At 34.5% G+C, this 13986-nt stretch overlaps 2 protein-coding genes across 2 annotated transcripts; one reads left to right on the top strand and one right to left on the bottom strand.

Annotated features, from left to right (window-relative positions):
* Positions 1 to 5399: 5399 nt before the first annotated feature.
* On the top strand, positions 5400 to 6617 carry LOC125832578 (protein CDI-like). Its single transcript, XM_049511765.1, has 2 exons — positions 5400 to 5471; positions 5565 to 6617. The coding sequence occupies exon 2, from the start codon at positions 5587 to 5589 to the stop codon at positions 6337 to 6339; it is 753 nt and encodes a 250-aa protein (XP_049367722.1). The 5' UTR covers positions 5400 to 5471; positions 5565 to 5586; the 3' UTR covers positions 6340 to 6617.
* A 599-nt stretch (positions 6618 to 7216) lies between these two features.
* On the bottom strand, positions 7217 to 13555 carry LOC125832252 (katanin p60 ATPase-containing subunit A1). Its single transcript, XM_049511401.1, has 7 exons — positions 13232 to 13555; positions 12233 to 12695; positions 11240 to 11437; positions 10628 to 10872; positions 10174 to 10332; positions 9996 to 10083; positions 7217 to 7834 (listed from the first exon to the last, which is right to left on the bottom strand). The coding sequence occupies exons 1-7, from the start codon at positions 13351 to 13353 to the stop codon at positions 7553 to 7555; spliced, it is 1557 nt and encodes a 518-aa protein (XP_049367358.1). The 5' UTR covers positions 13354 to 13555; the 3' UTR covers positions 7217 to 7552.
* Positions 13556 to 13986: the final 431 nt, after the last annotated feature.

Genomic DNA, 13986 nt, shown 5'->3' on the forward strand with positions numbered 1-13986 from the left:
ATCACATAATAATATTATAAAAAAACAACATACAAGTTCTAAAAAATCAAAATCATCAAAATATGAAGAAAATTGAACTATTAATATATTTGGAACAACTTTTCCTTTTCTAGACTTGGAATTCTTCAAATCGTTCTTCACACCCACATTTGGCTTTTTTACTTGTGAAGTATCACCCTTCAAATAAAAATTACCTATTTTGTGATGTGTTTTTGGTACAAATCTAAGTCAGAATCGTCTGACGGAGGAGAGACAACATTCTTGCACTTTCTTTTTTTGTCAGATTGTTTAAAGAACTAATTTAAATTATAATATTGTCACTTTCCGTATTATTGAAATCTATAACACCGAAATGAAGATGATTATAATTTATTTTATTTTTTTGAAGAAGAATATGGAGAGAGCCGAGAGGTTTGAGATTACAAGGGTTGAAGCTAATATGATTACATGAATAAATTGTTCCTAAATTGTTGTTATTTGGTTTCCTTAGTAACTCCTCCCTTAATTGTAGAAATTTTGTGTGTGGATTAATTATTTCTTTATAGAGCAGTGTAATAATTTTAAAAGTTAAGTGTTTATGTAATTGTATTTTATTTATATTTGTCTATTGATGTATACATTATATAATATTTTCTTGCAATTTATGTTATTTATAAATTTAAAATAAAATAAACTTTTATATTAAATAAAAAATTTCAAAAATTAAAATTCTATATTACATGAAAATTAAATATAGTGATTATTTGGAAAAAGAAATAAAGGATTTATATTATGGAAATAAAAAAATAAGAATGAAATAGAAATAATAATATAATATTAAAGAAAAAATTCTTTTCTAGGGAGTAAAATAAAGAATTGGGTTAGAATTAATTGTTGACAAAAATACAAAACTCTATAATTGATCTATATTTGGAGAGTAAAATAGAGTATAGAATTGGAGATGCCTAAAGAACAATAAAAAAAGGAAGGTAAATAAATTATATTAGGATATAAGATGATTATGTTAGAAATTTTGACTAATTTGCTAATCATATATCATATATCATATATCATATATCATATATAAAAGAGAACCTTAAGCCCGCCTACGTGGCGCCACCACAAATCAGAATTCCCTTTTAATTTATTTATTTCTAAAACTAGCCTTCACCGAAAAGTTGTGACTTTTATGAAGAGTTGTGACTTTTATAAAATATTGCGACTTTTACGAAGAGTTGTGACTTTTAAGAAAAGTTGCGACTTTTATGAAAAGTTGTGACTTTTATGAAAGGTTGTGACCTTTCCGAAGAGTTGTGACATTTCCAAAGAGTTGTGACATTTCCGATAAGGCACAATAAGCATATTTGTTCACACTACCTTTGTTGCATATAAATAGAGGGATTTCCTCTCATTTTAAAACAATAAAAAATTTGAACTTCTTCTTCTTCTACACAATAAAATATTCATGCACTTTGCTCATGTTGAGTGGCTTACTGGGACCATTGTTTTTGTATCAATACATTGGTAAATAAAATCGTTCCATCCTAAGAGGATCTAATTCATTAAACCTCAGGTATTAGAGGGAAATAATTATCTTAATGTGAGACTGTGCATTCAGTGGACTCAATTTTTTCCTTTCTATTTCATTCTAATTTTGCATATCCTGGTATTTTTTTTACCGTCATTAATTTGCGCTTATGATGTTAATTGTTGTTTTTGAGAACATGTTTTAAACTGTGTTGTTTATGTTTCTGCAAAGTTATTGTCTCCAGTTATATTGAACATATACACATATAGTAGGTATATTTATTGTGCATAAAATAATTATTGTACTCAGTTCCAAGTATACATGTTTTGATATTCTATATAAAATTCTATGACTTAAAAGTACTATAATATATAAGCTTACATATTATCTATTTTAACATAGATATGAAGTCTCTCAATTATCAATTGAAGAAACTCATTATGCAAGTTCAAAAGTTATAATTGCTTTCATGTTTAAGCGTAATTTCTTTTTTGAATCTGTTAACAAATTTTTGAATTTTTCCCTGAGACATATATCACAATTGTATAATCTATACAACTTAAATGTGTTCTTTTCTTACGAAATGCCTTTATATATATATTCTTATTTTTCTTCTTTATTTTCCTTTTAATGTTGATTAAAGAACCAATGATTTATTATTTCTTGAATAATTCATTCATTAGAAGTTCTTGAGTTATGTGATAATGACAAATAATCAAATTCATGTTGGAATATTGCTAATGGTTTTTTAAGAACCTATTTTTTTCGTCATTTTTAATGTATGGATTTGATTTATATATATATATTCTTATGTGTTCTACAGGTAATTTTAGAAGTGCGTGTGCGTTCTACTTGTCAACATCACAATAAGCATCATAACGAGTTCGAAGTATATAGTCTAAAGAGTGATTCTTGGAGAAGCATCCATTGTCTTAAGAATGAGTTACTTTTCACGGAGGTGGGTAAGTTTGTGAATGGAAAGCTTCATTGGGCTACTTGTGATGGTCATTTGCATGAGGGATGGATCATCAGTTCTATTGATTTGTCTTGTGAGGAATGGGGAGTGGTGGAGCTGCCCTGCTATGGAGAAGGAAATGGTGTTTTCTCGCTTGGAGTATATGGAAGTAATCTTTCTATGGTTTGCACTGATCCGAGAACTCACGTAGATGTGTAGGTTATGAAAGAGTATGGTATTAAAAAATCTTGGACAAAGATGTTTACCATCAAGTATCCTCCATATGAACACCGTTTGGGTTATCTGTTTTCTCCATCCTTTTGCTTGTCAAATACAGGTGAAATTTTGGTTATATTTGGATCAGTTTTTATGATATACAATCCAAAGGATGACTCGACAAGATATCCAAAGTATATGGATGTTGGTGATGGTAATTTTGGTGTTGAAGCAGAAATTTACTTTGAAAGTCTAGTTTGCCCCCTCTTACAAAACGAACTAAGGACACGACAGGGATGAATGCTGCAAAAGTTTTGACGAGCTCAATTGTGTAAGAAGTTGCTGGTAAGAGTTCTGCTCTATACATTCTTTTCACAAAGGCAGTTCAATTTTGTCTATATTGTCAAATATAGAAAAACACTTTAACATATTGAAGGGTCATATTCACACCACATCTTCTTCGAGAACTTGTTTTCCTATTGCTATTTGCATATTTCCATGAAAAAAACAACATTTTGCAAGAACAATTGTTTGGTTGTTGTGTTTGGTGTTATCAACACTCAAAGTAAATGACTTGAGTCATATTTTCTCTTTTAGAGCAGTGTTTTAAGGGAACATGTTGTGCCTCTGAAGTCTGAACAGAGTAAAGAACAATTCTAGGAACGTGAAAATCAGGGCAGGTGAATGCGCCTATAACACTAGGCATAACCTTTTACGAGATTACTACAGTATTTGATATGGGGCCTTCATTGCTAGTCCTTTTTTGAGTGAAAGTTACTAGGGGAAAAGGAGTCATGCTAGAAGGTTTAAGGTCTGATATAGTATCTAGTTTTGGTGATTTTCCTTGTTGCTACTCGCGTACTGTTATTTCTTCAACTCTATCTTTCAATATTTTAGTTAATGGAATCAAAGGCTGAATCTTTCTTCACTTTTGCAGTAACATTGACATTAGCATAATATGATTTAGTGAGGAGAAAACATCTGAGGAAATATTTTGCTGCTATGATCATGATATATAGTAGATTGCTGATACCTGTGAACAGGGTAATCTAGGAGAAATAGATTTGGGTATGAAGCTTTATATACTGGGATCCTGTCTAGTATTTATATAAAGTTGCAAAATTTTGTCATTTTGTCATTTCAAACAGGAAGGTTCCTACTATAATGAATTCTCTTATCTTATTTCTTAGTTATACAGTTAATTTATATCAGAGTTGAACTTTTCAAGATTCTTCATACGGTCTGATTGCTCTTCCATAATATTAATAGATCAAAAAGAAATAGGTGCTATGATTAGGTTGTGTATCATGAAGTGAAAGATGAAAAGCCTTGTCAAGTAAACTCTACTTCGTTATGGCATCAACTATTTATTGTGGCACTGTGAAAATTTATTCAAGTCAATATGGCTTAAGCAAATATAGACAATGCAGTGTGGCTCTCGAAGACTCAATATCAGAGGAAGGTTGTTTCTGCAAATTAGTCGAATAAAATTTTAATATAACAAAGGTTCAAGAAAGCAATTACTACATGTCCCATATGTCCTAGCCTTGTTGGACAGAGTTACCTGATACATGTTGCTCGTGGGAGGCGGCAGGTAACCCGTGGAATTAGTCGAGGTGCGCAAAAGAATATGTACTTGTTACTCTTGCATAGTCTTTTTAACCTTTTGATTTTTTCAACTTGGAATAGAAAGCAGTGTGACAACACGCGTGGGACACTCGCTTTAGTAGTCTAACAGATTGTTTTGCACAAGCTTCGAATGGCAAGGAACAGGAAAGCACAAGTCATAGACACACGTAACATGTAGTAGTAAACTAATATTATTTTATGTGACACTTTTTTTAGTCCGTCTGACAAAAATTTGACATTATTTTATAGCTAGTAATAATTTAACTTTAAACTTCTAATTTCATCTTTAATGAGATGATTTATAATCACATAAATATCTATGACTTATATTGAACTATAAATTTTAAAAATCTTTATAGTATTTTAAAACTTTGTGCGCAATCAAACATATTTACATAAATTAGGATTCTAAGTAAGGGTGCTGATTTTGGTAGAAAAACGCTGCCTACGCCTATAGTTTTCGAAACGCTCTCCTTACGGTGTGCCTACATTTGACTAATTTAAAGTCCGCAAAATCAGGATGGCAGGGGAAAATATTTTATATTGAATGCGTCTAACAAATAACACAAATAAAGTGTTTTAATCAAACATTTTTAGTTCAAATTTTAAAGAAAAAGCTTATGTTTCCAAATATTCATTACGTAGATAAGATAATTATTTAAAATATGTCATTTTCTTTAGTTATATGCGTCAATTTCAACCATTGAATCTCATACATATTCCAATTAAAGCTAATGTATAAAATCTAGAAAATGACACTTCATCAAAAGTTTAAATACTCAATTGAAACAAATGAGAATTTGAATATCTAAATGAAATTTTACTCGTTGACAAACTATGACAGAAAAGATGTTAATGATCTCTTATAATCAGTACAAATACAAATTAAATAAAACAAAAACAACCTGGAATTTCTTAAGAGAGGTTTGTTAAAATTCACCCCAAATCCAGTCCCTCTTGAATGGAAAGCTATTGTCGGTTGTGGGAATAATTGGCATCGCATCACCCGCGTGTACAACTGTAAAGCCGCTGCTATTAAAAATTACTCTGACAAAATCACTCATCTATAAATTCTTCCCCCTTCCACAATTTTCTCTTTACTACAAATCTTGAAGAAGAAAAAAATCTTGTCTTTTCTCTATCTAGTCCAAACCCAGATCTGCGGTAAAGCTCCAGGTTTTCACATTTCTCTAGTTCATTCAAATGAAGAAAAAAATCATTTTTTTGTTTACCCTTTTGATTTTCTTGGTTGTACAGGTTGAAATCTTGGATTATAATAATGTCGACAGATGTGCATTCTAATGGAAATGCCCCAAATTCAAAGGCATTCAAGATTTTCATAGGTTATGATCCTCGTGAAGATGTTGCTTATGAGGTCTGTCGTTACTCCCTTCTCAAAAGATCTTCAATCCCACTTGAAATCATACCCATTAAACAATCAGAGTTAAGGGAAAAAGGGTTGTACTGGCGTGAAAGGGGGAAATTAGAAAGCACTGAGTTTTCATTTTCTCGTTTTTTGACACCCCATTTGGCTAATTTTGAAGGGTGGGCTATGTTTGTTGATTGTGATTTCTTGTATTTAGGGGATATTAAGGAATTGAGGGATATGGTTGATGATAAATATGCTTTAATGTGTGTACAACATAATTATGCTCCAAAAGAGACTACTAAAATGGATGGGGCAGTTCAAACTGTGTATCCTAGGAAGAATTGGTCATCAATGGTTCTTTATAATTGTGGGCATCCAAAGAATAAGGTGTTGACACCTGAGATTGTGAATACTGAATCTGGGGCATTTCTTCATAGGTTTACTTGGTTGGAAGACGAGGAGATTGGGGAAGTTCCGTTCGTTTGGAACTTCCTCGTCGGGCATAATAAGGTTGTTGAAGGGGATCCTGCAACATTTCCTAAGTCGATTCATTATACGCTTGGTGGACCTTGGTTTGAGGTTTGGAAGGATTGTGAATTTGGGGATTTGTGGATAAAGGAACTCGAGGAGTACAAGAAGGCGACAGAGAAGAAGGTGGATTAAGGCAATGTAGGTTATTGGTATTGTTTGATTCACACAGTTTTTAGTTAAGGTAATTCATTCGTTATGTGTTTTCCTTGATTTAGTCTTCCATATTGTTTCGATTGTGAGATGTAATCGATTCATTTTCAAATCAAATACTTTGTATTCTAGTTTTACTACCTTTAGTTAGTAAGCAGTTTTTCAGTCATATCTTTTGTATTGTAATCATAATAGATTCATGAAGGAAAGAATAAGATCATCTTGATCTTTGAATGATTTGTTGAGTATGCTTTTGGTTACTGACTTTTACTTTGTAAGCTGTTTTTCAATCATAACTTATATTGTACTACAGATTCATTAAGGGAAGAATAAGATCATTCTGATCTTTGAATGATATACTAAGTATGCTTTCTGGTTACTTGGGAAACAACCTCTCTACCTCCACGAGGTTGGAGTAAGGTTTCTATACAAACTTCACCTGTGGGGATTACACTGGTTATGTTCTTTATTCTGGTTACTTAATGTTACAAATGAAATAGCTTTTGTCCCTCCCTTCATGGAGAGAGGAGGTTTAGTTGCTTTTGATTAATTCTGTATTTGGTCGTATCAAATACAGAATTAATGGAGGAGGCATTACAACATTTGTATGTCCACTTAGTCCTTTGCTTGATAAAGCTGAAGCACCATGTACTATTATTCTAATATGATCAAGCGTTGAGATGTCGAATACACATGCATTCACAATCTAAAAACTATAAAGCAGTATTGTGGTTGGATCAGAAAGGCTTTTTGACAACAAGAATGACTTGTTTCTCATAATATTGTGGTAAAGAAAATCGAGTATAAAAATTATACAGCATTGTGGGATCCAGTTGCAACATCGTATTGAATAAAACTATGAGCTCACAAGTTGCCACTACATCATTGCATTTGATAAAGTTACAGACACAAGTAGTGCTACAAAGTTGAGCGCCTACACTGTCTCACATAATTTCAATTGACACTTACACGATAACTAAAGAGTAAACCAATTGAAAGAAAATAGCAATCCAATTGGCCGATGAACAATGAAGTATAAACCTCAGGTGATTTGTCATTTTACATAAGTTGATCAGTCCAGTGCTGATCAAAAGATTGAATAGTACACAAGTAAGAAGAAATACCAGAATAACCGACACCACCAAATATGGACAAACGTAAGGAAACTGAGTGAACTGCTCACCATCAAACTACCCTAAGCTGATCCAAATTCTGCAAACCATTTCTCATGTTTTTCAATGTCAGCTGCTGAGACACTAGGTTGAACTTTGGAAATAGCTTCTACAAAGTCACACATTGCAACAGGATCCTTAGCAATGTCATCCTTGGCCATGTTCTTAATCTCCTCACGTGTCTTCCCAGCTATCTTTCGCCTCATGCCATTCATAGAAGCATCTCGGCAAACATTTGTGAGGTCGTCTCCACTATATCCCTCTGTTTTACGAGCTACTTCATCAATGTCCACATCTGCAGCTACCTGATGTCACAGGCAGACATTCGCACTTCGTTAAAAGAAAGATTCATTCAACTAAATAGATAAACAAGGTAGAATTCTTTCAAACTTCAGTAACACAGTCTCGTGAAAATCCATTTACACAATAGAATCCAATTAAAAAGACCCCAGTTGCACAAATCGAGAAGTACAGCATTATGATGTTGATGCCTTTCAGACATTGGAGAAAAAGTATGCTAGTATCGAATTCAAAAGAACAAGAAAAAGGATACCAAGAATATTCACATGGAGGCATTATCTTAATTTTTTTTTAAAACCTAATTAATGTTTACCCCTCAATTTGCTGGTCCTGCAAAAGAAGAGATATCAAGGATGCAGAGTATTCTGCAAAGTCAAACATCTGAAACCAAGTCCCCGTCATAAGCAGTCTTAAAACTTGTTTTTTTCATTTTTGAGTTGCTGCTCTTAAACATTAATGATTGGAACATGGAAGGGGTGCAATTTCTAGGTTGAACAAACTAAAATGTAAAGTTTTGCACAAGTAAATGCAAGGTTACAAAATACTTTAACCTATATAACACGTCAGAAGAAATTTCAACTACAGATCAGCATTACATAACACAGCTGTTTAGATTAAACCACAAAAAGAAGCATTCCTAAAATGAAACAAGACATCAGAGTCATAATGTTAGAACAATCACCAAAGCCTGCACCTTCTGCAAACACATCACATATCTTATTTATCAAACTGCAATAAGACACCTAAAGTTTGACATCTATGTATTTATTATGCAAAAGATAGCAAGTGTTTGGAGTGACATTTTCCAAAGCCTGATATATCAACCTTCACCAAAGAATTGCTACAGCATTACCTATCTGACAAGCACCTAAAAGGATCATATTTTTTTTTTAAAAAAAAAAACTGTTTTACATCCGTTAATGACTCAATGTCTTTTCACTGGTATCACCGTATCAGCACACATTCCCATAATTTACTCCAGGGAAAGATAATAATAACAGGTACAATAGTGTTTTCCATTTTATTTACTCGAGCCTTCAATAGAACATATTGTTTCTAAAGTTGGCTTTAGTTCATCTGATACTAAAACGGCAAAATAAATGTATGTTATATTGCTTGATATCTCTTTGGCTTTCTTGTCATTGATCTTTTCCTTTCAAATCTTTTGAAGTTCCATTATATTTTAGGCTCCAATTGCTGGGTATGCCACAATACTCAGCTGAAAATATTACTAGCCACTGCTACCAAGATTGATAAGCAAACACCAAATCGTACCGCAGAATTTTCACATAGTAAATATAGTTTTGATAAGCACAATTAATACTACAAGGGCGATACAGCATTCAGCAGTAAGGAGAAATAATATATTCAAAAGTAGCTACAGCTGCATGAGCTTACAGCAGTTTTATGAAAGACGCTCGCCAAAGGCGATGAGGCGAGGCGATGCCTCATCGCCTTTTACTGGTGAAGCGTGGCGAGTTCAGAAAGGCGACAAAAGGCGAATGGCGAGGCGGCGAGGCGAGGCGACAAGGCTTTGCCTTTTTTTTTTAAAAAAAAAAAAAGATCTGATTTAATAATTAAAAGGCAATATTAGGGTTTATTTGGTGTTTTTACAAACCTAGGACTTCTTCTCTCCATCGTGACTCTCCTTGCACCTTCGCGACCCTCTCTTCTCCAGTTCTCCTCCCTCACTACTTTAAGGCTTTCTTCTTCTTCTCTTCTCCAGTTCTCTCACTACTGATGACGAGACCTCAGCTGGTATGGTTTTAGATTTTTTTTTTCTTCTCTAAGAAGAAGTGCAGACTCTGTTTTTTTATTTTGAAGCTACTGCTAACTGACTGCATTTCTGCAATCTGCCTACATTTTTTTTAAAAAAAAAATTCAATCCTTCTACATTTATTTCTACCCTACTAAATTTAGTTTTATACTAAATAATATAGTATTTGCTAATATATGTTATTGCTATTGACATTTTGGATATGCAATTAAATATTTAAAGTTTTTGGTATTAATTGGCCCCTCAATTCAAAAAGGCAACCGCCTCACCGCTCACCTCACCGCAAGGCGAGGCAGACCCTTGTCGCCTTTCACCGTCCAAAACACTGGCTTACAGGAGCATACATAAGAAGATAAAAAAGATTGAGAAAGCATTTTCATAACACTTACCTCAATACTTTTTAAATTGATCTTTATAAGCTCCTTCCGGCTCTCAAAGTTAGGTAGGGGAATATATATACGTTTTTCCAAACGTCTCCTGAATTTCCATTAACAGAATAAGTCAAGGACACATTCACAAGCATCTCAACGCAATAAAAGGAAATGAATGAATACAATGAGACACAACCTTAATGCCTCATCTATGTCCCATGGAAAGTTTGTAGCTGCTAAAACCATAACAATCTTCCGAGTGCCGTCTTCATTAGTGGCAGAGTTGCTTACACCATCTACCTGAACAAGAAGTTCAGACTTCACCCTTCGGGATGATTCATGCTCTCCTGAACCCCTGAAAAGCAATCCAACCATTATCTTGGGTTCAACCTCAAAAAAGAGTAAGAAACTATTTAACATACCATAATTAGTTCACAGATAAGGCACACTGGACAAGCATTTTGAGGCAACCTTACTCATTTTAACAAGCTAACTTTCTTACATTACATTTGAAAAGATAAAAGGTAAGGATTTTTATATCCAAGACTACTGTAAAACATCATACATATTCTTCAAAAGAAACATTTAACCAAACAGAGGTCAGCTGAAAAAAATTAGATGGTATCTTAAACAATAGCCAAAGTCCTCACCCTCGGGAATTACAAAGAGAATCAATCTCATCAATGAAAATTGTACTGGGAGCATAAGAGCGAGCAAGATCAAACAAGCACCGCACCATACGTTCACTCTCCCCACGCCATTTTGAAGCCAAGGTGGCAGAAGAAACATTGAAAAATGTCGTCCCACACTCGGTAGCAACAGCCTTAGCCAAAAGTGTCTTCCCCGTTCCAGGAGGCCCAAACATAAGAACACCCTTCCATGGTCTCCTGATTCCCTGCAAGGATACATGCCTGATCAGTAAAAAGTGAGTCATGATGCATATACATGGAAGATTACATCATTCCTTTTTGATGGCTCTTTGAAGATAATATTAACAAATAGCTCACACTTAGCAAAAAAATATTGCTAAAATAACCGCTAGGTATTTTGAGAAAGTAATTTATTTATTTTTTGAGAAAGAAAATAACCACTAGGTATTGTTGCCTAAAATCATATAAGATTTCCATATCCTTATCATGAGAAATTTCGGCTAATTCATGTATTTAAATCTTCACTTGTACATATGCTCATTGATGACTAAAGAGTAAAGAGAAATAAAACAACACTCCACAAAATGCACCTTTCCAGTCCAACTAAGTTACCTGGAAATATTCTGGCATCCACAATGGAAGAACAACTGCTTCCTCCAAAAGTCTTTTGGCTTCACTTAACCCAGCAACATCGTCCCATCTCACACCAGGGCTATTATCCAAGACATCTCTCTCAAGCATAGCAGCCAGGTCTGCATCAGGCCCCTCGTACTGACCTTTTTTACTCTTCCCCTCTTCAGGTTCACCATCCTAACAATTGGAACAGAAGTTCTTAACAAATAGATTCAGATTCAACCCATAATAATGGTCTAACAAGGACAGGGGCGGAGCTACGGTTGCTCCAGCGTGTCCAATTGGACACCCTTCGCCAGAAAATTACATTATATATAGAGGCCAAATCTTACTTTATATTGATATATTAAGCATTTTGGACACCCTCAACAACAATAATGAGCCGTAGCTCAGTGGTAATAGTGTGCCCAACATGTACATAATACCCAAGTTCGAATCGTCGCATCTACATTTTGTATATTTTGTTTAATGTGGTCTGCTTTAAAACGGTTAATTAATTGAAAAATGAAACACTTCGCTGTATATAGAGCAGTAGCCTAGTGGCAATAGTGTGCAAAAGGCTGTTTGCCACTGAGGTTCAATTCCCCATGGCCACATTTTATTCTATTTTGGCTTTACTTTGGACACCCTTCACGAATTTTCTGCCTACGCAACTGAACAAGGACACCACATTCAGTAAGTAACGGTTAAGGAAATAGATAGCATTATGATGCCGATTGCCCTTCTATTCAACATGCACACTTATATATAAGGAGATACAAGCCACAAATTTGGATACAAACTAATACTTGGAGCTTAGCACATAAAAATGACCTTTAGAACTTGCCACATACAACATAAACAGTCAGCAAATGACTAACCACAAGATTCAATACATACAAAAGACACGTGAATTACCAATGAATAATTTGAAGCAGAGGGAAATTACAGAGTAACGAAAATCAAAGCATAAGATTGTCCACTATAATTTACCGTAGAATCGGATTTTGCAGATTTTCCAGGTGCTTTTTTCCCAGTAGTTGAAGATCGAACCCCAGTAGCAGCCTTAGTAGAGCCACTGGTCCTTCCCCCACGGCTTGTGGTTCCAGTCCTTGTAGTAGATGCACGAGCCCACGCTCCATCTTGTGGGGACTTTCTCATACCCCCCTGACCGGCTCTTCCAGGTCTTCTTGTTGTGTCCCGACTTGGTGGTCTCCAAACATCAGGGTCATCCATTGGAGCACCGGATGAGGTGGGGTACTCATCAAGCGGTTGAAAGACAAAAGACGACTTGGTTGAAATGGGAGGTGAATTAGGACGTCTACCCATAGGAACCTCCTTAAAAGCCCTTTTCTCGGCATCCAATTGTTTCACTACCTCCGTTTCTTCGGAAATTGATTTCTTTACATTCATCCATTTTGAACGAATCAAAGGATCATCAAGTGTGTTTACGTGTCTATGCATAGACAAAAAGAAGGAACAACTTCAGTCAAAAGCCCCAAAACAGCCTGGATTAACTACTCATAATGTTATAACTATGTTTAGAAGTAACCCCAAAGAACAGATTAAAGCCAACATTTCGCTATGGGTACTTCATCAAGCTTCGAAATCCCAAAATAAAATGACAATGCAAGCAATATTATGAAGTAAATAATCAAAACCAGTGGTATCTCCATACTCCAGTATCAGATCAGATACCTGAGTTGCATTCATGACTTGGCAAAACTCTCATTTACACAAACAAAATTTTCTTTTTTCACTCATAAAAACAACACTCTCTGTGCTTATAAGTTACAGAAGTTATTCTCCTTTTTTTCTGGGAAATAATTTCATTGAGATAAACATTCAACAGCAGACACAGCCTAAATTTTGGAACATACATCTCCCAATTTGGCACCCATTTGTGAACTATAACTGGATAAGTAGCTCGTAAATACAAGAAACAGCAAGCACAAGAGATCTGACAGGAAGGAGAGTGAAAGAAATACTTACTTATTGATCTGAGCAATTGCGCCATCGAAGAAGATGACGGAAGTATCATAAAGGCCTTCAACAGCATATTCTCTAGCCAATTTGAGATGATCTTGTAACCCTGCCAGTGATGCACCCACCATTACAATTCCTCAAAGCTCAAATCTGTCTACACTTTCCATAAACCAAATCCCCAAATGTTAGGGTTTCCAAAAATTCAGCAAACAACAACAAATTCGAAAATCTCTCTCTCTCTCTATTTCTCTCTCTCTCTCTCTCTCTCTCTATATATATATATATATATATATATATCTGGGCCTCTGGGGAAAACAGGAGACTGGAAGTTGAAGTTGGTTCTACCAACATACGGCGACGTTTTAACGGTCTATCTGATGATTAGGGAGTGGAGAGTAAATTACTATATTGACCTCCATCTTTTGAATTTTTTAAAGGGTTCACTTTGATCGACTGGTCTTTTTCGGTAAGGCCCGTTGAGGATGCGGAGCCCACAAAAAGAGAAATGCCTCCTCCTCTATTTGAATTTTGGGCTTAATCACAAATACCCTCTCTTTTTGGGAAATTTTCATTAACATAAATGTAGTAATAATTTGTCTAATTATATTTAGGACAAATTACTTAACTACACTCCTTTACTTACATTAATATCCATTTATCCCTACTTATTTCAAAAATTTCAAAAATCCCTTATTTACCTATGTATCCCGTGCACAACGCTATGTATCCCGCTATGTGGAATGTATCAAACGCTATGTATC

The sequence above is a fragment of the Solanum verrucosum genome, unplaced genomic scaffold (assembly GCF_900185275.1).
Source record: "Solanum verrucosum unplaced genomic scaffold, falcon-dt-bn FXZP01000102.1, whole genome shotgun sequence".
In the NCBI taxonomy this organism is placed as follows: Eukaryota; Viridiplantae; Streptophyta; class Magnoliopsida; order Solanales; family Solanaceae; genus Solanum; species Solanum verrucosum.